Source organism: Serinus canaria, chromosome 9 (genome assembly GCF_022539315.1).
Source record: "Serinus canaria isolate serCan28SL12 chromosome 9, serCan2020, whole genome shotgun sequence".
NCBI lineage: Eukaryota > Metazoa > Chordata > Aves > Passeriformes > Fringillidae > Serinus > Serinus canaria.
In genome coordinates, this window is record NC_066323.1 from 13,246,569 (window position 1) to 13,272,740 (window position 26,172).

Here is a 26,172-nt window from a genome sequence, read left to right on the forward strand (position 1 = left end):
TGATTCGGGGAAGAAGTTGTGAAACCAGAGACACTTGAAGATAAGAAAACCTCCCACAACGAAGGAAAGGAAACAACTCTGGGTTGCATCAAGGGGAAACCACCAGTCCACCACAAGGTAAAGAGCCATGTTCAGGAAAAAGCAATCATGTGGTTTGATCTTAACAGCAGTGAGGCAGGAGATAACAAAGGTCTAAGAGCTGCAGAGAAATTAGCAAGAGGTCAGAGGGAGATTCTGCCTCTAACAAAGGAGAAGTGCAGCTCTCCCAGGGTGGAGGGAAGAGCCCAGCTGGTGGAATTCTGTTGGGTCAGAGCTCTATATGTACTTTCATGATGTATATGGTTATCCATGTCATGTTTCTCTGCTGGGGTTCAGTAGCTCCCTGTCACCATTCACAGGGAGACTTTGTACATTACTGGTTTTGTTCTGGAGAGGATTCATCTTCTGGTTTATAGCTATATTTGACCTACCACTTAGGTTTATTTTATTTACAATTTTTACCTGATAATATTACATTATTAAAGGCAGCAATGAGGAGAAAATATCCATGAAAACACTGCAGCGTACCAAAGAGGAAGAAGAGAGGAAAACAGGGACATACAATGTCTGTGCCTCTTATTTTTCGATGGGTGGCAGTGTTAGCACAGAAATTATCTTTCCACTGCTTAAACCTGGCTTTGAGATCTACAGGCAGTTTCCTTAGATGTCATTCTGATTTTCTCAGTGGAGGAATTTCACATTACACTATCTCCAAAGTATGTATTCCCTACATGAGTGTGGAAAGCTAGATGTGTCTTTCCCACCAAAGGAGCAAAATCCTAAGCTTCAAATGCAATTACACACCACTAGGAAAATTAAAAAATGTGCATGTGCATGTTAAGCCATGATTGATTTAAAATATTTAGACAAAATACTGTGTACTGTCCTTAAAGTTGCACTAGGCTTGGTTAATGGTATAATTTGGAATTGGGCTATGATTTCTGACAGAATCTACTACAAAAAGCAAAAAGTTATTGTTATGTCACAGCAGGGTACATCAAGGAAACAGGCTGATTTCAGGGATGGTTTAAAGTCTCTGATTTATGTCTAAGGTGCATTTAGCCCCCTAGACATGAGGTGGCTCAGTGTGAATGGCTGTGGCTTGGACTGCTGCCCCCCCCCCCCCAGCTTTGGTTTTGTTTTTCTCACTCTCTCTCACTCTTTTTTTTTTTTTTTTTAATTTTGTTAAATTTAAACTTGCTGCTTATGCCTCAGCTGGTTTAACCTTTAGCTGGCCTAGTTATTGAGCCAGGGCAGCTGGCAGCATCTGAGGCAGGCGATATTTCTCCTTTGTAGCTTGCCTTTTGCAAGGAGCAGGCAGAGAGTGGTGGGAGGCTGAGCACAAGCACAGAGCTGTGAGCACCAGGAGCCCGCAGCTCCCACTGCCCCTATGGCAAATGCATGCCAGAAAAGAGATGGGGCAGTGGGCTAGTGCAGTGCAGGCAGCACTGCTCAGGAGCCTGCAGTCCCTCGATCCACATGCTGCAGAGGGAGTGCCATGGAGGTGTTCAGCCTCAGGAGAATTCCCATGCAACTGCACGTCACTGCATGGACAGAGGTGCAGTTCAAAGGTAAGTGTGCAGCCACTGCAGCTCTGCCTGTGGGGCTGGGAGGCTGGGCTGGCACCGTGGTGCTTCACTGAGCTGGCAGGAGCCCCAGGAGAGAGCTGTGGGCAGCAAATGCTGCATGGAAACTCCCAGGCTAACTGAGGCTTGTGCTGAAGGCTATAATTAAAGCTATTCATAAAAAGAGAAGTATAAACAAAAGGTAACTTGCTAATTTAAATGACCCAGTCATCTGTTTTGGCCCTGAAGACACTCAAGACTTTGGGGCTGCCTTGACCTTGGGGTTCACAGCAGCATTTTGCTGGTATTGTGTGTGACCAGCTCATCAGTACAGTAGTGTTTGCTAATTGAGGTCCTGGCTGCATGCTCCTGCTCTGAAGTGTAATCCTGCTCTTGTGGAAGTGTACAGCCTCTCCTGAATGTGGGGATTTTTTTTGCACAATTTGAGCAGCAGAACCTCCCAGGGTATCTGACCTTGCCCAGGCATTTCTTTGTGCTGCTCTGCTGTCTGTTCAGTTACAGCCTGCTGTACCACTGAGCTGTCATGTACAGCATTGAGGAGCTCCCTCCAGCAGTCTGTACATGCTGCAAGTTGTTCCTTTGGTTCTTTATGACCTTTCCCAAGCCCAGGCAATATTTCAGCTCAAGTTCAGCCTCCTGCTCTTACTGTGGCTCTCTCCAGCCACACATAACCACGCAGAGCAGCACTTGCTCTGGGGAATGTGAACAAAATGAATCCTCATACTGCAAGAGTGTGTAAATCTGGCAAAGTCCTACACATTAACACCTAAATCCTGCTTGCCTTTGCCCCTGCAGCCAATCTTGCTTTTTAACTGGTATAAAACTTTTTTTCTTTTTTTTTTTTTGATCCCACTGCATATGACTGGATGAAGGGACTGAGGCACACTGTTTTATAATCTATTTTTCTGAGAGCAGAATTTGTGGCTCGTGGAAAAATATAGGTCTTTCAGCAGACTGAGGCTGAGCTTGCAGACACTGTTTATGCCTGTGTTCTGCTTGGTGCCAGACTGGGACAGAAAAGGAATACAAGCAAAGTTGTTCAACACAGACAAGGGCTCACTGTGCCCTGTCCTTTCCACTGAACAAACTTTGGAAGGGCTGTTAGAGGTGGTAAGCTAATATTAGATTGCACCAAGAATTAAAGGTGGCCATTGAAATGAACAAGAACTTACCTATGTGTTGCAGAACATAAAAAAAAAAAGGAAAATAAAGGAAAATAAAAGAAAAAGAGAATTAGCTAGTGGGGTACTGGTAGAGAAGAGAGCAAAGACAGAGGAAGGCAAAATCTGCTGAATAAATCAACTAAATTTTTTGTGCAGTGCTTGTGCTCCATTTATGGTGTTCAACTTTTTAAGCAATATGCATAGCTGAATAAAATATGTGTGCAAAATTGCATATTAATGAAAAGGAATGAAAATAAATTTTAAAAAATCAGTGGTTATGCATGCTCTAAGGAAAATACTACAATTTGTTGCCAGAGTAAAACACCAGCTAATCAGCATCTCTCAAGCTGCAAATATGAAATCTTTTCAGCAAATTGTTTTTCCTGGGGATTTGCACTTCAGTAATTATGTGGTGAAATTTAGCAAAAGTTCTCACTATCAGAGAAACTCAAACCACATTTGCAGAGAGAAGTGTGCACAAGTGAAGTTTTTATCTTTTCAGAAAGAGGTATTGAGGTGTAAACATCTACAAAACACGTTTGACTTCACAATCCTTTGAGCCAAGATGGGCAAAGTCAAAGGCAAGGAGCTACCTGGTCCAGAGGTACCAAGAGCACTGATAAATCTCTGCATCCCAGATCACATCCAGCCAGAGCAGTATTTCTATCTGGGTACATTTGGGGGGATTTTTCACTGATCTACATTTATTATTAGAATTTGACTACTTAAAAATGCAAATATACCTGCTGACAAAGGGAAAAAAGCAAGAAAAGGATGCTAAAAATATCAGGGCTTGAAATCTCAGCTGAATAATCAAGCTGCAGTCTGGAGTGACTGGATGAAGGAGCATGATGAGAGCTTTTTTGGAGGTGTGCTGCCTGATTACAGGTAAAAATGGGAAACCTGTTGGAGTTCCTGAAGCTTCATTCCTTCCCTGAGACTGTTAGCTTCCACCCCAGACAGCTCCTGAGCTGTTTCCCTGCAAGTCATTTTGATTCTGGTGCTTTTTCTTTGGCTAGGAGGAAGAATGAGGCATTTTCCACCCAGGCTGCAACAAGTGATGCTGTCTGTCCTTTTGCTGCTGAGGTAAATGTGTATTGATAAAGCATTTGCAAATGCCCTCCTGCAAAGTCCCACAGCAGTTCTGGCAATAGCTGATGGCTCTTATTGGGCTGTCAGTGTGGCATCAGCACTTTACTCTGCTGAGGACCAAAATGTTTTAATCTGCACATGTTCATGTTTGGCTGTACTATGAGTGTCTGAAAGAGAAGTGCAGTGAGTGTGACATTCTGGTCAGAACACCTGATCAAGTGTCTCTTCTCATGGTAAATATAAGAACTATATTTCTTTTTTATCCCCCAAAGGAAAAAAAAAAAAGGCAGGTAGAACAATGAGGATACTCCTGTTAATCTAGCAATTTTGTGTTTAAAGTTTTTGTATGTGATGGAATAATGATCCTTGAATTAATGAGTATATTAGATTTAGTTAGACAGTGCCCTGTTTGTTGGAGATTTCTGTGACTGTGGAGCAGTAACTGAGTTTATTCCAAGTCCCATCAGTTCCATGCTATTAATGGAGCAGATCCCAAGTGCAAAAGATTTCTTTGGTTTGAAAGTTTATATATGCAGCTCCCAAAGGTGTTTTAGAGCAAGATTAAGAATTCATTCAATAAATTTAAAATCTGTAGAAGTCTGGAAAGCATTTAAATCCATAAGAGTAGCTTTCTCTTCCTCATCACCTCTGGAAAGGCACAGGATTCCCTTACAGCCCTGCTCTGGGGGGAGGGCAGGAGGACCCAGGTGCTGTGCAGGGGGGCTGGGGTCCCATTGCCAGTGTCCCCCAGGGACCTGCCAGCAGCAGGCACCTCAGGCACAGCACACATGGAGGAACAAAGCATATTTGCTGGTACCTGCTTTCTGCATCTCTGCTTGCTGACAAGTATTTTCCAGTGGGTTGTGGGTGACCACGTCACAGAGAAGTGCTGCTTCCTTGCTCTCATCCACCCACCATCTAAATTAGGTGTTTTATAAATATTTAATCACCAAAGTATCCAGGTCTTTGCCCAGTCATGCTCTCTGGTTATGGAACCCCAAAATGATGGGAATCACAGGCTGAAGTTTGCCTGGAGTTAGAAGTGAATGGACAAATTCAGAATGAAGCCTCCTCCATAATGACAGACTGATAAATCACGTCTGTTTTCCTCTACAATACAAAGAGGGAAAAAGCAAAAGAATGACCTAATTTAGTCATGGAGATGAATGGTGTGACAGGAGAGTGTTCCTAAAAACACACATGAAATGTAAATCCTCCTTTCCTGTGAGTGCCTGGGCAGCAGTTGACTTCTGTGACTCACTTTAAAGAAATTACATGGGAAAAGGTTTGGCTTTCTCTGGGATGAAAAGAACAAGAGTAAGTGATAGAAACGGTGATTGTAAAGAAAATTCCTGCCTAATATCCCCTGTCTGCACGATATGAAAAACAAACACAGCCAGTAAAGTTTTGATTGCTGCAGCAAGTTCCCTGTCTCTGGAGAGGTGAAGAGGACAGACTCCACAAACAGGGCTGCAAGGCTTTGAAGGTTGCCTGGAGAGTGCAGATCCCTTTCAGAAGAGAAAAGGAGTGCAACTCACCTGAGAGTCCTGGTGTGCTGACTGAGAGCTGTGGACATTTAGCCAGTAGCTTTTCCTCACTCCAGTTGGTCATTGGTGTGATGTGGAACCAGCCACAGGGGAGGCACAGCCAAAACAACTTCCCCAACTGGATGCAGGGAGAAAGAGTCAGAGTGGAAAAAGTGTGTGGATGGCCTACATGCAGCTGAGTTCCAACTCACAGCGTCTGTTTATGGAAGTTTATATTCAGCTACATACATCATCAGGTGTCTCCACACAGTCATAGGGCATAGGGGGAATAAAAAGCTAGAATTATGTTTGAGAACTTCAGAATTATTTGTAATAACTCAACAGAACAAATGTATATTGATAAACAGCAATGCTTCTGCTCATGAACAGCAGAAGGGAGAGATGAAGAGCAGGATTAAATGGCCTGGTCTTACTAAAACAAGAATCTTCATTCTCTCTGATGCTCATTTGGAACTAGACACAAGAGGTGTCAGGAACAAAAAAAGGCTCCCACTGAGATTTTGCAGAAGCCTGACTTTAGCAGTGTATAAATTTATCTGAATATCTGTTATTTAGAGGGGAATTTTTTTCTGCCTTTATATTGTCTCTGGTAGGTTGGAAATGGTGTCATAGAGCTCTCTCTGGCTTTGGTAGCTATTTGAGCAGGGTCCAATTTAAAGATTATATTTTGTTTTGGAAGCAAGTGATTCCCATTCTTTAGACTGGAAAGCTGGGGATGTTATCACTATTACCTCTTGTGGGGTGAACTTTTAAATTGGGTAATATGAGTGGCCTGTGGCAATAATAATACCTCACAATAGCTTTAGACAGTGATTTGAGGAGTCCTGATGGCTCAGTAAATATTTAGTAACAGTCTCAACATCATCATTCAAACTGCTAGCCCCCTGCTAGCCCGGGTGGTGCTCAGTAGATTTTTGCAGGCTGTCACTACAATGCTGTGCACAATGTGTCTGATTCTCTCTGGAGTCAAACAATACCGTATATACCTAACTGATACCCATAGTAAAATCTAATTAACAATATTCTGCTAAGATTACCCAATGTTCCTGCTGAGGAAAGATGTTTACTAAATACTTTTTATCTTCAAAAAACTTCTGTCAGGAAGCATCTTGAAAATGAGGATACATGAAAGGGAAATAATATGCTAATAGCTGATAGAAAGGGAATTTTCTGTTTATAATTTATATCACATATCTCTGGTTAGGAAGAATTTAGTGGGTTAACACAAATGTTTATGTAGCTTTTCCAAGCAGAGTAACAAATGCAGTATTACTGACCTCAGTATTTCCTGAATCACATGTACAAATCCCACTCCAGGAACCCGAATGCAAGTAATAATCAGTATTCTCAGTATGTGTGGGGAGCATTATAGCTGAGCCATAGTGAGTTCTGCAGTCACAATTTCAATAAATTCTAGACTGTAGCAGGCAGAATGTAAGCACAATGGGACAGCCACACTAATAAGACTTTCCTGTATGTAAGGGTTTAGGAGATGTGATAATTTGCTGGATAGCTGCCTGCCAGAGTTAGATACAGGGGCTGGAGGTTTCTCTTTATTTCATTCTGGCTTCATCAAAGAACACTGTTACTGTGTAAATGTCTCAAAGGCCAGCACAGCCTTACAGTGGTACAGGGATACAAGGAAAAGGAACTAGTGTCAACCCCTTTTCTTTGCCATGACAACAATTTGGCTTTTTCCTGGCCAAATTGGAGTAGGAGCCTCCTGGGGATGTGTGCTCTGTGCCTACCAAGTGTCCCTCCTCCTTGAGGTACCTTGGAACAGAGGCTGCCTGCACAGTTTGTCTGAGGGTACTTGGGGACTGTAATTTTCAATCTTCTAAACTCCACAAAAGTGATTTTGGCTACAGCATTTCATATTGCACATATCCTCTTGATGGAGTGAAAAAAGACTGAGAAAGAGGGAAAAGCAGAACAAGATGGAGACCCAGGTATGTCAGCACCTGATATTCAGTTTATGTGCCATTTTGTCCACTTTCTTCATTCTGCCTGGAACTTTATGAGCAGCCATTCAGAGTGCAGGGGTACTGCAGGGTACCTGGGACTTCTGCTGTTTATCCATCACAATTTTCTCCCCACTCTGGAGGATATTGCTGCCTTCCAATACATAAAGTTGGTTTAGTTTTCTTTAAAGAGAAAGGAATTTCTTTCCATCATGTTCCCTAATGCAGAATCAATCTGTATGTTGCCTTGAACACTCCAGGCTTAGGATTGTCTGGATATGAAGAGCCAGATCACCCCTGAAACTACCCTCCTAAAACCAGAACCAAATGTACTGCCAGTGTCAGGTTTTGCCAATCTTGACAAGTCATCAGAATTATTTTAGTTAGAGACTTCAACTTCTTGAGCATCCAAACTAAATAAGCACAACTTGCAGTCTCTGAATTCAAAGTAGCCATCCTCCTGGATTCTGTTGAGTGATGTGCTAAAAAATAATTAAATTTCAAAATCTTTTGAAAAGAGTTCTCTTGAGGTTCTGTTGGAACTTCTCAATTTATTTCAGTCTCTCTTTGAACAGTAGAAAGGTGAGTTGTCTTGAACACAGAGTGGATTACATTCATCAGAACTGCTGCTATTCAAAGTTTGCCTATTCTGTGCCCTTTTCTGTGTAAGCTGAGAACAGTCAAGCTCCCAGCATTAAAAAAAAAAGGATGTGTGCTTTTAGTCACTGGTCTAAAAAATACAGTGGAGAAGAACCATTCAGACTGGATGCATTTCCCTTTCACAGCACACAGCCTGTGGCCTAACACTTTTTTCATCCCTTCAGTAACTCCTGGCCATTTCAGTGTTAAAGCTCTGAATCTGTTTTGCTCTCACACTTGCCCTCTCAGCCACTGAGTGAAGGGATGGGGTACACAAGTGTGAGCTGACAGGTGGGATGCCTGCTCTGCAGAGAGAGCTTTCTAGGAGTGATCTGAACCTAACAGCCCTTCACATTCCCTGGTAACAAAAAGCTGTGTACACACACAGTGCAAGATGGGAGAAGAGGATTAGAAGGAACTCTCAAAGGTGTAAAGCTCCTAAATGTCTCTAAGTTTGAAAGCACACTCCCCTACTGATTGAGTCATGAGATTTTCTTGCTTCTTTGGCTTGTGCCAGGGACACTGCTCACAGCCTCAGCTTTCCTGGTAACTGTATTTAACTGTTCATTTAAATATGCTATTTTTGCTCTCCTTGTTTTTATTGGCTGCCACCTTTTTTCCCTGTAAAAGGTTTTTTTGTCAAGAGGCAAAATAGTTGGGTATTGAAAAGCCATATAATATTTTGACCAGCCACTAAATTAAGAAAAATCGGTGGTTCTTAGCTTTCCTTTACCTTTCCTGAGGCTGCTCTTTCACACACTGCCTGCTGAAAAGTGGGAGCTGAAAGGCTCTGTGGAAAGGGACTCTGCAGCAGCCAAATAATGGCCAGTCCATCTCCTTTCTTTTCTCTCCTGAGTCTAGTGCTCCAGAAATGCTGCCAGAAGTTGTTTTTGAGCCATCTGGGATTCCTCATTTGCATCATACAGGAAGTAGGAATAAGACTAATTTAATGGCAGTTTTGTTATAAATCAAACTAAATTACTAAAAAAAAACTACCTGTCAAAATTAGGACAGCAGTTTCTATTTACCTCAAACAAGTCAGCTGGAGAGAATGAGATCATTGTGGATAGACAGAACAGACATAAAACTCCCAGAGCAGGGGAAGCAGGAAAAGAAATTTTGACCAAAACCATTTCAGTAACAGAGGGTATGAAATCTGATGTCTTTCCGTAGGGGAATACTTGTGGGACATGGTTCTCTGCTCCAGTGGTTTTCCCAAATTGCCACTCTAGAACTCTCCTCTGCTCTTCTGAAATCACAAAAATAGCCAGATTTAGGGGAACTATTGTAAAACCCATCATGAGCTCCCCTCCCCTATGGATCACACACGTGTGACACCCCTCAGCCTGCTCAACCCCACAGGCTCACTTCAGTGGAGCAGCTCTTCAGTGATGGGGTTTTGACAGACACAAAACTCCAATCACTTCCCAGCTCCAGAAAATTTCTTAAAGGCATTTTTTCTACTAGTTTCTATTAATCCCACACAGCAAATGTTTAAAATTATTTTTCTTTTTGCCAGTTTTCTTGAATGTTGCTTCCTTTTCTATTATATTCTTTTCTGCATCCCCAAACTATAACAAAAGCAACACTTTAGTCATGTTGATGAATTGTGCATTTCAACACCTCTCATTTGAGGCTCTGGGAAGTATTTTATAGTTTATTGGGTGATGGGAGTGAAATCTTTACAAGATCAACCATGATCAGCAGGGATTACTCTGCAGGATTTAATTCTCAGTTTCTTTGCTTATATAAATCACATAAAAATGAATGCAATGGAAGTGAAAAATGAGGATCAGACCTTTATGTCCACTAGAAGCAGTACCAGAGGACTAATGCATCTGGTTTAAGGCCAGATCAGCAGGATTAACACTGACTTCTGTACCACAGGATAGGCCCTTGAGGCTGGAGCAACCATGTCCTAAATGCTAAAGGATGGACCACAGACAAAAATTTAGCAGGGCTTTTCATGGGTATTCATGTTTTGCTGCTGCCATCTCAGTGAAAGAATGCAACTCTCCTTGTAATTTCAAAGCCACTCGTTCAATCTCTTTGAGTAATTATGGGACGACAGCCGATTATACCCTGGAAATGCTTGCTAGCCCTATTAATCTTTTGCTCATAGGAGCTGTTTATAGCTAAAATTATAAATGAGTGAATGAAATGAAGTGATTTCTGATTGGGTGGTTTGGGACAGAAACCCTGACTCCAACCCAAAGGTTCCCCCAGAGCTCCACAGTGGAAGGTGCTGAGCATCCCTGGAAATCAGCGGGGGCTCAGCATCCCTGAGGAGCACTTGGCAGCTCTTGGCATGGTTGGATCACACCCATAATCACACCACTGCACCTCAGAGAAATATTCTGGTTGAAATTGAGGGTAAATTAAAGGGAGGAGACCAAAGGGAAACTATTTTCAGAGAGCGAGACTAGAATTTCAGTGCCATTTAGCCTGATTCTTAGGAAATAATTTGTCTGTGGAAGAGTTCTTATTAGGGTTGAAATACTTAAGAGGCCTTATTACAGGCTTGCACACACACACTAAGTCAGGCAGTGGGATGCACAGTTTAATGCCATGTCATTGCCAGATGGACTTTCGTGTCCCTATTGATATTTCTTTGAAAAAGAAGAAAAGTTAGTTATAATTTAATGTTAGTGTTTCATTGGCTTGTGGTCAAATTGAAACAACTTCAGGCACCTAAACTAAATATATCTGAAGAAATTTTTTTCCTATGACAAGGGGTTTTTATTTTTTTAAATTAATTTGGAATGTCAATTCCTATTAGTATTATTTTATAATAGCGAACATCTATTTTCAGCTAACTCTGACTCATGTAAAATACTGATATGTGTTGAATTTATAATTCAAAACTAGTGTTTTGTTTTTAGAAATTACACTAGGTAAATAATCGAAGTGGAAAAATTGGTATGACTTACTATCTCAAAGGTCTTTTAGAAATCTAGTTTCAAAAGTGAACTCATGTAACTAATATGATTAATAAGTTAGATCCATGATTTAAGCAAGAAGTCAAAACCTTTAATTTAATTTTATAGTTTATATCCACTTGATCCAGGCAGTGAAATCACTGTTATGGATTTACTGCTGTAACACACAGAGAGGACGAAATTCATGAAACAAGAAAGACATTTGAGAGGAAAATCTGGAATAGGAGATGAATCAATTTGTTCTTTATAGCAAATAACTAATGACTGCTGGTGTTCAAAATACATGGGGAATTTCTGATTTTGCCCAAACAAAACTTTATTATCTGTTAGAAAACTATGATCTTTATTGAGGTTAGGGACTTGGGATCCTTGCATGATGATTTTATATTATTCTTGGAATGCTGCTGGGGAATTGTTGAAAATCTCTTCTGTCTCTGGCTTTCCACTCATCAATCTTGTTATTTTTCTTTTGTTTTAATTAATGTATAATGAATAATTTTAGTGTTACAAGGTTAGGGAAGGAAGTTCATGTGACCGACACTTCTCCATTTTAGCATTTGTGGAAAAGGTAATCTAGTAGGGCTCCAGAATAAAAGAATGGTTTTGAGGCCAAGATGCAAGGTGAGGTAAATTCAGGGAGAGGAAAAGCCCTGCAGCTGCACACACTGGGTTTTGTTTTAAGGACAGTGAGATGAAGAGTAATTAGAGGATGTGAGAAAGGTCTCATAAGAAGTTCCTGTGGTTTAGAAAGCTTTCTGCAGCAGGACCTCCCTCCCTTTGACAGCACTGGTGGCTGGTACTGCAGTGAACTGTCTCTGTTTCCATTCCACGTGGCATTGGCTTCATGCATTTTGAAATACGAAATTGGTGGTGGTTTGGGTAAGATGGGTTCTAACCTCACGATAATTTCCTACAGACAATTAGGAGACAGGGAAAAGGAGGTACAGATGGGCAAATACAGACAGGGAGTTACTGGGACTGTAAAAGATCTCTCTAAATATCCAGGAAGAGCTACCGAAGGAATTAGGGTTAGAAACAATTCAGGAAGCTGTTGGCTTCTGCACAGGTCCTGTAGAATTTTTCTCAAATACTTGCCACCTAATTTCAGATATTATTGCTGAGCTGTTGAAAATACACAGGGTCTGAAAAATAAACAAATTTGCTAACTGATTATGAGATTAGAAAAACACTTTACACAGTTAATTTTGGAACTGAGGACTGCTTGCAGTTGCTCTTATTCTTGTTTTCCTCACTACTGTTGTAGTTTTAGGACAAAAAAAAATCCTTGGGCTCCCATGTTCAAGGCCTCACAACTAAAACTCTCTGCCATCCTCCATGCCTACTTAACAAAAGTTATTCATTTCTTATGAAGAAATTGCCTTGTTGCAGAGGAAAGGGAAAAAGGCTCAATAAAGTAAAATAATCAAAGGAACAAATAGTGAGAATAGCAAGAATGTGAGCCTGTTTCTTGGAACATCCACAGGAATTGCTTCAGGAGTTAACCTCTGTAGTTTAACAGGCATACTTTGACATTTCACTCAATACTGCCTATGTTATTCTTTAAAATTGTTTTGGTTTGAGAGTAAGTTTCATCTTAGGAGCTCTAATATTTAAATGTTTTAAGTGTTGCAGATGCTACACTAGCAATATATTCCTGAAGCAGCCTGCAAAAGCATCAGGAGAGCTGAAGACCCTGCTAACCACCAGCTGCCAGTTCAGGCCTTGAAGTTGGTATTTGTGCACAAAAGCAGCATTTCCAACCCAAGTGTCTGTGAGAGCAGGGCAAGAGAGAGCCCCTGGGCACTGCACAGCTGGTGCAGCTCAGTTCTGGAGTTTCACAAGCATTTTCCTTTCCATCAGCCAATGTCCGAGTGAAGCCTCTGGGGGTAGGAGAAGTCTTGACCACATCTGTCACTTTGAAAGCAGTATTTTGGGTAGCTTTCAGCTCTGTTTTCTCTCTGGGGACAAAGCTTGCCTTTTCTAAGAAGAGTCTAAAATTGAAACTAGCCTTCAAGAGACCATGGAAAATAACAAGAAAATGCATAAATTTCTAGTCCAAGTCGGGGCTTGCACTTACAGGTATGAGCTGTGTTTATATCACAGTCCCCTCAACCCATTTTCCTCCTACTTTAGAAATCTGTCTTTGCCAGCTATTTCCTTTCCTTTCACTGTTGCATATTTACAGAGTTCTTTCACCAATTCTTTTCATTCTTCCCTGCTACTGTTTACTTGTACATTTTGATAACAAAATGCCTCCAAGGATTCCTCTTGGATGCTCTCTCCTCTTTATGCCCATTGGTTTCCACCTAACAGTGCTGTTTCAGGACCTGTGTATTTTCTCTGGTGAAAGCAGCTGCTTATGGCTGTGATTTCTCAAAGCACTGGCTATGTACGTGACCATCAGCCCCTGATTTTACTCTCAAGTCTAGGGGCTGAAGCTTTGTCTGATTTCCATTCCATCCCTGGGAGCCATGACATCATCTCCATGGTATTCTGAAATTATACCCAATGGTCCTGTTTTTTCCTCTCAGACTTTATTGAAGAAATCTGTGATTTCTTTCAGGGTTGATGGTACTAAGTGTGTTCTACATGTCTTTAGTGATTTCTTCCCAATTTTTTTTTTTTCCAGCTTTGCAATTACACTTTCTATCTCTCAGTACAAGTGATGCCATTAAGTTGTACTGGATCTGCGGTGAGATTTGATCCGTGGAGGATCTCTTTTGAAATGCTTGTTTAAACTATTTTCTACCTTAGAACTACAGCTGTGATAGATTAACTATTTTTTCCATCTTCATTTTCCATTAGCCAAATTTCTTGAACTTGTTTATTGAAAAACCAAAACTGAAGATAGATGTATTGCAGGATTATCCCAGTCACGGCGTTGCTCGTTTTCAGCTAATGTGATGAGGTGATCAGCAGCAGTGGTGCTGCTTCTTGGAGGAATGAGCAGAGGCTGTTCATGGATGTGTGCAGTGCTGTGGTCATACTGTCTGCATTCAAAACATATTTGTTCTCTGCTGTGCCTGGAAGAGGTGGGAGGGAAAAGTACATAATGAGTAATTTCCCAAGAACTGGAGGATCGTTTTTCTTTCTCCATCAATTGCATAATTACATTTTTAGTTCCCAGCTGCTGCTTTCATGAGCCTCTACCTTGCAGAAGCTCCTTCAGACCAAGGACCCAATCTTTTTATTTGGTTTGCTATCCATCTCTGTTATCTGTGCAGTCTGATCCAGAAAGAATGAGCTCTTCCAATTGACCATAAAGGCATCTGGGAGAATAATGCAGGTTCTGGTTTCTGCCCTTGGTTCCAAATAGCAGCACACACTTAGAGCCGTAGTAGCCTAGGGCAAGTTTTCCCTTTCTTTCCCCCCTTTTTTTTTCTCTTCTCTATAGGTCCAAAAAAGAACATCTGTTAAGCCCATAGAGACATTTGGGATTAAAAAAAATGAGGTGTCTATTTGATGGTTATATACGTGGAACTCAAATACATGAATCTTGCTTTCACCACTAATTTTTGTTTTGGATTATGCCTTTGGTCTTCAAATAGTATTTCCAAGGTGTAAATCTACACTGATTCCAATAGGTTGACATCTGCTTTTAAAATTTTGTGTCACTTTTAAACATTTATGGTATTGAGTATGCTTTTTTAATGTCACTTTTAAACATTTATGGTATTTATTTGAATATGCTTTGTATCACAATAAGAAAAAGAGTGAAGGTGGGCCAGTACACTTTATCATCACCGATCCTGCCTGCAGTGATTTTTTTGGCTGTTATTTAACGGTAAAAATGGAGCAGTCTTGTGTGTTTTGACAAACGAACCAAGTCAGCTGAATGCTGAGCTGATGGAGGTTTTGACAGACGTGTCCTTCTCAAGCAGAGCGGATGGGCAGCGCGCTCCCGATGCCATCGGGGCACACCGGCGGAAGGCTCGCGTCGTTTCCAAGGGCTCACGGCGTAGCAGCTTCAGGCACTCACACCCTCTCAACCAAATCACACGTTTGGGAATACGTTTATCCACACATAAAGGCACTGAGCAGTGTCGGCGGGGCAGACGAGAGTAACTGCTGGCCCGGCAAACAGCACGGGGCTGGCACGGCCGAGCCCCCGGCCCTCCGGCCCCATTCCCGGGGCCGCGCCTGTGCGGGGCCGCGCCCGCGGCGGGCGGCGGGGCCGAGGCGGGGCTTGGCCGCTCGCCCCTCCCCGGCGGCGGCGGCGGCGGCGGCACCGTGCGCCGACAGCGGCTCCTGTTGCGCCGCCGGTGCCCGGGCTGCGCCGGCCCTCCCACCGCCGTATAAAGCCCGGCGCGGGGGGAGCGCCCGTGGCTGCTGCCCGCCGCGGAGGAGGAGGAGGAGCGCTGTCTGCCCGCCGCGGTCCCCAGGCGCCTTCTCCCCTCTCCTTTTCCACGCCCGCCCCTTTCCCCCGCTGCCGGGGGCCGGTGGCGCGGGCAGGCCGGCGGGTGCGGAGGGCGAAGATGGCGAGGAGCGGCGCCCGGTGGCCGCGGCTCCTGCTGCCGGCGCTGCTCGCCCTGGCGCTGCCGGCGGCGGCGGAGCGGCACCCCGGCCCCGCAGGTGAGCGCGGTGCGGGGGCTGGGATGCGGTGCGGGGGCCGAGTTGGGATGCGGTGGCCGCGGGAGGTGTGTGCGGGGGCCGGGATGCGGTGCGGGGGCTGGGATGCGGTAGCCGTGCCCGCGGGAGGTGTGTGCGGGCGGCGGGGATGCGCTGCTGGCCGGGCGACATCGGCCGCTTTATGCCTGGCGGCTCGGCAACATCCGCCAGGAAGGGAACGCCGGGACCCGCCGCTTGGCCGTGTTATTTATTTATTTATGTATTTATGTATTTATTTATTTATTTATTTATTTCCCACCGGCCCGTCCCTGCCCCGCACGGTAACGCGGAGCGGCTCGGAGCTGGGGGAAGGGGCTGCCGGGGCAGCGCTCTCCAGGTTGTTGTCGAGACGAACAGCTCGGCTGAAAGCGTCTTAACCCGCCCTGGAGTTCATAGATGCCTAATTCCATTTAAGGGAAAAAAAAAAAAAAGAAAAAAAAGAAAATGATTCCATAAGGGGAATTGAGACTCCTAAACTTTCTCGTTGCCTGCTCCCCCGCCCTTTTTCTCCCATCTCCACGAGGCAAGGTGTTGATGAACATATTTTTCCAGTGCTCGGAAAAGCAATAGCATCAGTCACTGCTTCCCTGAACTTCAGCAGCCGCTGATGAGGTTTCCTACTTCGTGCAAAAGTCAGCCGGAGCCTCCAGTGCCCCTTCCCATCCTGCAAAGCCTTCCCTGCCTTTCACTAGAGTTTGCTTCAAAGAGCCAGGATGTAGAAAGAAATTTCATCTTCCGCATGTAAAATAAAGAAATGTATACAGGAAATTCCCTCAGAGAGAGGTGTCCAAGCACATGTATATCCAGCCATATGCCAAAACCTATTTTTTGCTCTAATACTGTTTAGAGTATGTACTTCTGATTTCTATTCTAGGCATACAAAGGTATTTCATCCCACTACATTCTTATCACATGAAATCCAAAATAGTTTATTTCTTGAAGAGTTATCAAGTTATTTTAATATCTAGCTTAATTTCTTCTGGAGTGAATCAAGGAGGCTTCTTTATTTGAGCAACAAGTTTTGTCAGCAGGTTCTAACTTTGATATTAAAACTACTACTTTAGTTGATAAGTAGTATAAAAAGTTAAAATAATTTAAAAAACCCAAAACTGTTGAAGAATACCAGACCACTCAATGAAGTTCTAACTTCCAGTTTTTGTAGTACTCTGCTACTTTTGGTCATTCAGAGTATTTCTCTGAAGGCTGTGGTGTGGTTGCTGTGTGTTGGGAGGTGTGAGCATTGCCGTTCAGCCTTTGCTGCCCTTCGGAATGCACCCCCCGGGAACAGGTTTGAGCAAAAAGTTGAGCTCCTATCCCTGTTTTCAGGGCAGTGAGATTGTAAGTTGAACTTCTTTGGAAATTAGTTATGGTAAACAGTTATTCTCGCAAACATATCTGTTCAAATAATGTTTTGTTTTACCTGCACTTGAAATGTGGGCTCTCAGGCTGGTGTAAACTAATAGCTGACATGGTAAGGATTCTTCTTTATTCCTTCAGCTTTTCAAATGTGTGCGAAGCAGAGTTCCTATTCCAGACAGCAATGTATGATTCAGCAGCCCAAAAATAGACTGCTTTGTCTATATCAGTAATAGAAATGATTCCACACAAGTTACAGTGCAAGAAAGCACTGGTAGGTTTATGTGGTGTTCATGCAGGAAGACCTTAATTCTTTTAATTTAGACACGAGCAGCCTGAGTTGTAGCAATTCTCTGCTGAACTGAAACCACTCTGAGAGCAGTTTCTTGACCTCAGACACTGCCTGCTGTGTTACTTGTTTTTATTCGTTTTAACCCTTCAATGCTTTCCCTAAGTCTGTGCTGTATTACTTGAAGGAGTAATACAGTAAACAAACCTTATGGTGCCTCTATTTCTAGAAATCTGTTTTTCAGTTTCTAGTCTCTTGATACTTTGTACAATTCAGTGTAAAACAGCCGGAGAAGGCACAATTTCCATGTCAGTTTTTACTGCAGTCCATTAGTGTTGCTTACTTGCAACAAAAGCTCTAACAAGACTGTCTGGAACCAACTGCCAAGCTGCATCTTTATTTCTCAATCAGACCTTCCTCAGAAGGGTTTGAAAAAGTGATTTTGGGAGAGCTGCCTGTTGCACAGCGCTGCTCACAGGGAGCAATCAGTGCGGCCCTGTGGCAAAGTGTGTTTGCAGAAATCCCTCCTCTCCTTCCTTGGCCGCAGGGTTATGTTTCAGGCAGTCACAGAGAAGAGCACTGTTGAGCTCAGAAACACTGGCTCCTGTGTGGTGGAGATGCAAAAGTTTCTGTGTTAAAACATCAGGGCTGAAATATTTTCATTGCGCTACGCTTGCTGCTTGCAGATTGCTCATTGTGACACGCAGAAAGTCAGTAGAAACAGCATTTGTGATTGTGTGAGAGGCACACACTCTCTTGGCAGCAGATGTAAATGATGTTCTCACCTAGGGTGTTTTATCAATCAGCTGTTTGCAGGAAAATGGCTTTGCAGACTTGGACTCTGCTCCCCAGAGCGGCTGCGGTGGCTCGGCCGGAGCCACGCTGAGCATCGGGGCCCGGGTGGTGATGGTGGCTGTCAGGAGGAGGTTGAAGTGGGCCCCATGGTTTGTGGCTGTCTGTGTGCCCTCCCAAAGCAGGACGGGTGGCCCGGGGTGCTCCAGCAGCGTGGGTGGCTTCCCAGAGCAGCTGGGCTGGGAGGTGTGGCGGCTCAGCTGGATGTGGAGCACTGAGCCACCGGGCTCTCCTCCACCCCAGCATCCATCAAGTGCTGGTCACAAATGGTTCAAGCAGTAACTGCTGGCTGGTCTAGCTCTGCAAGGACTGCCTTTGATACAGCATGTACTGCTGCCATTTCTGTTAATTGGGGCTCAGCCCAATGCTCTGAGTGACAGCGGTCGATAGGCTTTTCCTTCTGGGTCACCTCTGGAGCCCAAACAAGAAAATTTAGTCATTCAACCATCCTGACATACTTATTAGAAGTACTGGCAGACTCGGCATGCTTGGGGAAGGAGAGGCCATAAGCACAGCTCTCTGTGCCTGCCTCTGTCTCTCTGCCCTGTTTTCTGTCTTTTGCCTCTTTACTGGTGCCACGTCTGTCTCCCCTTGTCACCACAGTACCTAAAAGTGCTACATAAACCTGTGTTGTGGAAAAACCTCCTCCGGATATCTTGGGAGTTTTGTACCCTTTTTGTGAGGACTGTATGAAAGAGCTGCTCCTTAGAGGAGAAGGGGAAAAGCAGAGGGTGGTGGAGCCAGAGCTGACTGTGCAGTAGGCAGTGCTTGGGTTACCTGTGTCTGGGGCACGTCGTGCAGGTACCGTCAGTGTGCACCACTTAGATGGAATTACCTACTCCTGGAGATATCTTTAGCTTCCTGCTTTGAAATAAATAGTGAATGACAAATGAAACTGTGTCTAGTGGGAGGTCTGGGTGTTTGGAAGTTAGTTAAAAATGATCAAGCATTGCGGTAGAGGTGCAAAGCAGTGAAGTTGTGCTTTAATCGTGTATTCTTTCCTGGAAAATACTCATCCTTGAAGATACCCAAGGTTTGCAGTCTGAGTTCTCCGTAGCACTTGGGTTAGAGGCTGCACAATGCCAGTCTCTTTGGCTAAAAACAAACAAAACAAACAAAAAAACCCCCCATAGATTAATTTCTTTCTTTTCATAGGTGAAGGTAATAATTAAGCTGTGAAAGTACACCACAGGGTTGGTTGTGTCATTGCTTTGCTCTGACATATGGTGGGGTTACTGCAACTTTGATTGTGAACTGCATTTTCAGTTAAAGGAAGGAGAATGAAGCAGTTGTGACCTTTTCCAACAGCACTGGGTGCTGTAAATTGCACTGAAGGGGTGCAGTGGGATGACCACTGTATTTATCTGAGCCGGGGGGGGTTTGTGTGAAATGTGTTTCTGTCAAGGATATAAACTAGCATTATTTCTCAGGGTTTTCTTTAGGTTGGTGGCATATTCTGGGGAGTTATCATTAATGGGCAAGTTTTTAGCTTTTTCCTTCAGTGCTGCTTACTTAAGCATAAATGACTTTGTCTTTTCATGGGGAAATGTTTAGTTTGCCTGTTGAATTAGCACTATTGCACTGTGTAATCAAAAGCAGTATCTTTCCATTTGTGTAGAGCTGCCAGTCTGAATTACAAATTAGTTGACATGCTGTTTAAGTGAATTCCCTTGTCATGGGGAGTAAGCATGCTCACAGTAAGGGCATTTTTGTTTTCATTTATAATGTTAATTTTTTATAGTTTTTGAGGGACCAGTTGCAAACAGATTGGAAAGGGAAGAATATTTTTGATCCCTCTTAATTTGAACAGTAGCAGGATTCTCTCCAGCACAAAAAACAACCAAACAGATTAGCAGCAGGTTTGCGTATCATGTGTAGCAATGTACCTCTAGAGAATAAATGACACTTAACTCGCAAGGAATACATGCTTGCAAGCACAGCCTGACACTACAAGTAGCTTTAGGATTAATAGAACTGCTTCTCAATTTCTTCCTTAAGGTGAGTTTGATTTTAAAAATATGGATTATAGTAATGATAAGGGGACTAAATACATGAAGTCACAGTTTTATCCCAGATATCTGTTTGTGTAAGGAAAGAGAAAGTATATTTTTGAAGCTGCAGTATTTGTAATAAATGGAAACATACTGTAAGGGAACAAAGACCAAAAAAAAAAAGCTAAACAAAAATAGGCTTGTCATTTAAGTGCCACTCCTCTGAGAATGGATTCTGTACATGTGGTTCTGTGTTAATGTGCTGAATTAACCCATTCTTGCTGAAATCAGCTGTGTAGAAACTAATCAACATCTGATAGCATTTTTCTTTTTTTTTAAAAATAAAAATAGATTCTTTAATTTTGTAATTCACATAAAACTTTAATACAGTATCTTTGGAAGCATTTTACTTAATTTTGCCTTACTTCACTGCAAAGCCATTGTGTTGGATCAGAGCCAGGCCCATAACTTTAATACCTGAAGCTGCTGGGTGAAATGTATGATGTTAAAAACACCTTTAAATATCCATCATACGTGCCATGTCGTGGTGTCTTGTGTCACAAGTAGCACAGAATTTTTATTTCACGATTTGAAGGACCGAGTTGTACAGGACAGGGCACAAGTGTGGAGTTTGAATTTCTTGTTCACTCGGAAAAGGGAACTGGGAAAAGTATGGGATTTTTTTTTAAATTTGTTTCTGGGGTAGCGTAACGTGTGTGAAGAATTTATGTGTCCAGTGTTTGGACACAGGGCCAGATGTGAAGCTGTAGGGCAGCTTTTTCAGATGAACTGACTGATCTGGGTGGTAGCATCTGCTCACAACATGAACCACAGAGAGGCACGAAGGACAGCAAAGGACAGCTGTGGGTCTTCAGGGTGGCCCCACTTCCAGCTCAATTCCTCTCTGCTTTCTTTTTTCTAGTTGAAGGAGAAACTATTATTGCAAATCTTATCTGCTGAGTTTCATCAATGGATTGATAAACTGTCAAAAGATTGACTTCAGCAATGCCTGGGGCTGTGTGCCATCGCTTCTGTTTAAACAGCTGGGTTTGTGAAACAGCAGCCCAAGAAGGAGCATGCTCTTCTGCAGATACATATTTATGAGAGAGACAAGAGAGGGCAAGGCTGCAAGAAGGCAGAAGCTGAGTAAACTTTCTCACTTAGCCAGCTGATGCTAATTGTGTCCTGCTCTCAGCTGCACAGCCCTGATGACAGTTTATAGCGTGGCTGTCCAAGCTGTGCGTTCAGGCAAGACACAGCCTGTGCCATGACTCCATCCACTCCCTCTCAAGATGTTTGTGGTTTCGTTTCTATTTGGGCACCCATAAACAGCTGCAACCTGATCTGCTCCCCATTTGTCAGGAAGTTAGGCAGCTAGGAGTTCCTTCATGCATGGCAATGATGTCATTTACAAACAGTGGATTTTAATTTTTTTCTTAGTTTGGGAACTAAGGCACACGTCTTATCTTTGCTTTTCTGCAGAATAACTGACTCAGTATGCGGAGTCTCATCCAAGTCCTCTGAAGCTGATGGAAAAGCACTTTACTGCTGCTTGTATTTGGCTTTGTTTAACTATCAAAACAAGGAAATCTTGCATTAGAGTGAGGGCAGGCCTGAGCCCTGGCCAGTGCTGCACTCAGGGCTGACGGGTGTGATTGATGAGTGCACATACAGTTCTTAATGAGCTCTTGTTGACTATATAGTCAATACTACTGAATTAAAAGAAAGTAAGTTAAGAGCTGAGATGTAATCAGCTTTCAAATGTTTCCTGAAATCAGTTGTATATTGGGAGTTCCTGCTAACCCTTGAAAGTGTGTGTAGGTATGGATAAACACACACAGAAGGAGCTGTGGTTTGTTTGTCACAGATTTTTATTTAATTGGTCTTGAACTGGCTCTGTTCAACATTTGACCATTTCAATGTAACTGTTTAAGCTGCTGTATTGGTGTGACATCAGAAGCAGTGTGATAACAGACAGCAGTGAGCAGCAGCTCTGTACACTTGCCATGTGAGTCAGTCTGCCCGGGAGAGGAAAGTGCCTGTTCTCACCACTGCCTGCTGAGAATTAAAGCCTGAGGGAATTTCAGTTTGTAGGGGAAAAAAAAAAAAAATTGTGGTGTCCTGTCCAGGGGCTGTGTGTTAGCAAGTGCTAATCTAACATAGATTCTCTACTGTGAGAAAATTGAGAGCAGCTCCTGCTTAGTGCAAGGATGTGTTTTTTAATTCAGCTTCTCTGTTCCTGTGAAACGCCTGAGAAGAGGGAGAACCCTGTAACAGGCAGCCTGTACTGTGGCTGAGGAAGCTGCAACTGTACCAGCCATTTGAAACTGGGAAATGATACTTTGTGTATTTCTTTCCCTAGAGAGCTCCTGGAAGCTTCTCTCCTTTATTAGGTCTATTCCCTATCTTGGGACAGTGTTGGCAGCTTCAATACCAGCAGCTATAAGATTTACAGATAACATGGAAGAGCACAGGAAGGATTATCCATAGAGAGCCCATGCATTGAGTGATCCTGATAAATGCCAATTTTGGTTATAAACTGTTTGCAACGGCTTAAAGACAGAAGTACCTTCTATTTTTTTTTTCTTTCCTTTTTTTTCTGCAGGTTGAACCAGTATAAAGAGCAGGTGGTAGCAGAGGTGATACCTGTCTACCTCTTAGTTCTGCCATCAAAAGAAAGATTGATACAAATCTGTTAGTAGGTGGCCAAGAAGAATCTCATAAGTTTTTGGAAATTACAAAAGTAATGTTTGTGTTACTGTCTGTATTTTGCAGCAAGACCTGCATGCATAGAAGTGCAGTGATTAAAGGGAGGTTTGTCATACAGAGGAAAACAGATCAAACTGAGGTCTCAGTAAGGTCAGTTTCTTCAAATTCTGGCTTTTAAAGGCATTGGTTCCTAGAAAACCTTCTCTCTCACACAAGAATTGCATTGGTATAGAAAATCAGTATGTACTAGGTGCTTGGTAATCCATGACTGCTCTTAACTTGCTATCTTTTCATTCCAATTTTATAATTTATTTTAACTTGTACCACTTTCTGATCTTTCATGAGCTTTTCAAGCATATTTTGTCTCCCATCCAAGGACAGTTTTTAGCATCAATCCAACCATACTGCTGAGCTGCAGAGAATCCAGTCTGATTATGTGATCATGGCTATGGTTAGTGGGACTTTGAAGCCAGTCTGCCTCTGGAGGAAGCAGTGAAGTGTGGGATGAGTGGAGGCATGCAGCACTGTTCTGAGCTTTGGATAAAGATCAGATTAAAAAAACTTCAGGACTCCCAAGTATGAAGTAGTATTGTTTTATGCCCCAGTCATCTTTCCCCCTCCTGCAGTGTAATGCACATTTATTTCCTGAGAAAAGAAGATGACCATGTTTGCTATTTCAGCACATTGTTGTGTTTCTAAAGAATCCTAGGGGGAAAATAAACAGCTGTCGGATGGCTCTGTCTTTTCTCTCCTTATGCCAAACTTTTATTTGACCAGAAGCTCTTCTGTTGGCTTACTGCTTTATTTGAGCATATGTATGTCATGAGCTCTCACTGGATGTGTATATACATATATATACACATATAGTTTGTGTTTTTCTCATTGTGAACTTAAGATCTTTGTTTGCTGCTGGATTACAGTAACCAAGCAGATGTCTGTAGGTATAACTTATAATCATGGTTACATTGTATATGATGGGGTTTTCCCATCTCCAGCTGTTTGACATCTTTACAGAGTAGGCGGATTTTCAAATATTTTGACACAGAATCCTAAGTTAAGGCAATAACTCCTATTCATAGTGGAAAATCCAAATTCTTTTTGCAGAGTCTAATATTGCCTTTGTCAGTGATAAGTGTAAGATTGTGTTGTGCTAAAAGATCTGGGTTTTGAAAGTGGTCTGTGGTATTTTAGCTGTCTTAATGGTTCTTGGGATTTTGAGCATACAGGCTGAGTCCATATAAATGAGAAAGTTGCTCTTGGCACCACTGGTGATTCTCTAGTTATCTGTAGAGCTTCAGCTTGAAAGCATGTGGAAAAATTGTGTTTTGTGCTCTTTAAGTTCAACAAGAGGAATCCATGCTGAAAACAGTTTTTCAGTTGTGTTGAGCTTTAATGCATTTCTCCAATGATAAAGAAGCATGCTTCTATGAGTGTCAAAGCATGCTGAATCAAGTCTTTGCTTTGCTTGGAGTTTGTTTGGGGTTTTTTCCCTCCTTTTTTTCTTTTTTTTTTTTTTTTTTTTTTTTTTTTTTTTTTGGTTTTGTTTTGTTTTGTTTTGTTTTTGGGGGAAACTATATTCTGTTGGTTTCCCACATTACCAGAGATTCAGGAGACATAGTAGATACTTACACAGCTTTATCAATGAGCCTGGATACATCCATGTGCTTCTTCCAGGAATCTGTTCAGCCTATGCTTTAGTACTACCAGACTTTTTTTTTCCATTTTGTGTGGGTTTTTTTTTTCTTAAACCAACAGAAATATTCCTAGTATCCTTCCAGTTTCCAAGCTTTTTCTGTGATTTCTAGCAACTCATTTATTAGCTTGCTGTTGATTTATTTTGCATATTGTAATAAGTGACTTTGGATATCAATCTTTCCATTAAATGAGCAATCATTCCTGTGTTGAGCAGCTCAGGGTGGGATGTAATCTGCAAACAGGAAAGTAGGCTGTTTTATGTAGACACTAGAATATGGATAAAAATGTATTACAAGTACCAAACATCATTTGTTTACCATTATAAGCCACTAGTTTTAATGATAGAGATAGATTTTAATGTCATAATGTGGTACCATGAACAGATGTCTTTTGATCTTGCAGCTCACTTCTACTCCAGAGGAGTCTGTAGTAGAATCCAAAGACTAAATGTCAGCTTCTGTGTGGCTGTGAGCAATATCCTCAGTTTTGGCTGCTCTGAATCTGCTATACCAGTGCCCACAACCCCTGGTAGAAATTATGTAGTAATCTCTGAGTGTTCATTCAAGATAAATAAGAACCATGTGGGTGTGTGAGGAATGACTGTAGTTCTTTGCATGCTTCTTTGCCAGGATACGAGGAGAAAGGTCACCGCTACTTAAAGCAGTCCTGCCACACCAATTCCTGGCTTAGCCCCTGCCAGGCAATGCTCTGAAGGCAAAGCCTCTGGTTTATTGATCTTTTTTCTGGAAATAAATATTTATGATGCAGTCAGGTCCCTGGTGGTAGCAGCAAAAAAAGACTAGAAGTTTGTTTTGATAAACTTTCACTGGATTTCCTAACGCGCTGCATGTGCTCCGTGTGCAGTGTTGTTGTCTTTCACAACTTGTGTGCTAGAGGGTTTCTAATTTGCATGTGAAAATGAATTCTGTTAGTCACTGGATATACTTTTCTTGGCTAAACTCGTGCCCTCTCAGGCTTGTTTTCAAAACAGAGCAGCTGTTTTGTGGGTGTAACTATCGGAAATCTGTCTGACACAATTTCATCCTAGTAACCGAACGCATACCTGGCATGGAGCTCTTGGGAGATTTTTTTTTCATGCCTTCCTGTTGAACTTCAGCATAGGGTTCACATTTCCTTTTTGCTCAAACTGACTTGTGGAAATAAATGCCAAGCTCAGCAATGGCCTGGGTGAGTGCCAAGGTGCCTCTGGCAGGCTGCGTGCGGGGGAGCCGCCAGCCCGTACCCTCTGTGGCACCTCAGCACCCTGCAGTGGGAAGCTGGGGAGCCACCTGCTGTGCTCTTGGTCTCATGGAAGCTGTCTTCATGGTTCTTGGGGTTTTGAGCATTCAGGCTGAGTCCATATAAATGGAGAAGTTGCTGTTGGCACCACTGGTGATTCTCTAGTTATCTGCAGAGCTTCAGCTTGTCTTGAAAGCATGCAGAAAAATTGGGTTTTGTGCTCTTTAAGTTTGTGCACTTTGAGGATGCTGTTCCTGTTGGAACACTCCCAAGATTGGATTTGTCCCTGTGTGGGGTGGATAGTCAGGCTGAACTGCAGAGCTGAAGCCTGTGTGTAAGATCACACAGCAGAGCTCCTGGGGGTGCACACCTCAGTGGAGGGGTGGGGGTTTGTGGAGGGCATGGTGAAGCAGGAATGGTGTCTAGCTGCAGCTGGAATTCCATGGGGAGATTTTGCAGTTTTGTTA

At 42.8% G+C, this 26,172-nt stretch overlaps 1 protein-coding gene across 3 annotated transcripts in view; it reads left to right on the forward strand.

Moving 5' to 3' along the window:
- The first annotated feature begins 13,519 nt into the window (after window positions 1-13,519).
- PLOD2 (procollagen-lysine,2-oxoglutarate 5-dioxygenase 2) overlaps window positions 13,520-26,172 on the forward strand; it is a 48,931-nt gene continuing 36,278 nt past the window's right edge. For 2 of the 3 annotated variants that reach the window (XM_050977817.1, XM_050977818.1), the window contains exon 1: window positions 13,520-13,658. In XM_050977817.1, the coding sequence (XP_050833774.1) occupies window positions 13,535-13,658 (124 nt within the window). In that variant the 5' untranslated portion in view covers window positions 13,520-13,534. Of the gene's footprint in view, window positions 13,659-15,040; window positions 15,539-26,172 lie in introns of those variants that run through there. The other variant, XM_030227130.2, reaches the window with a different exon arrangement.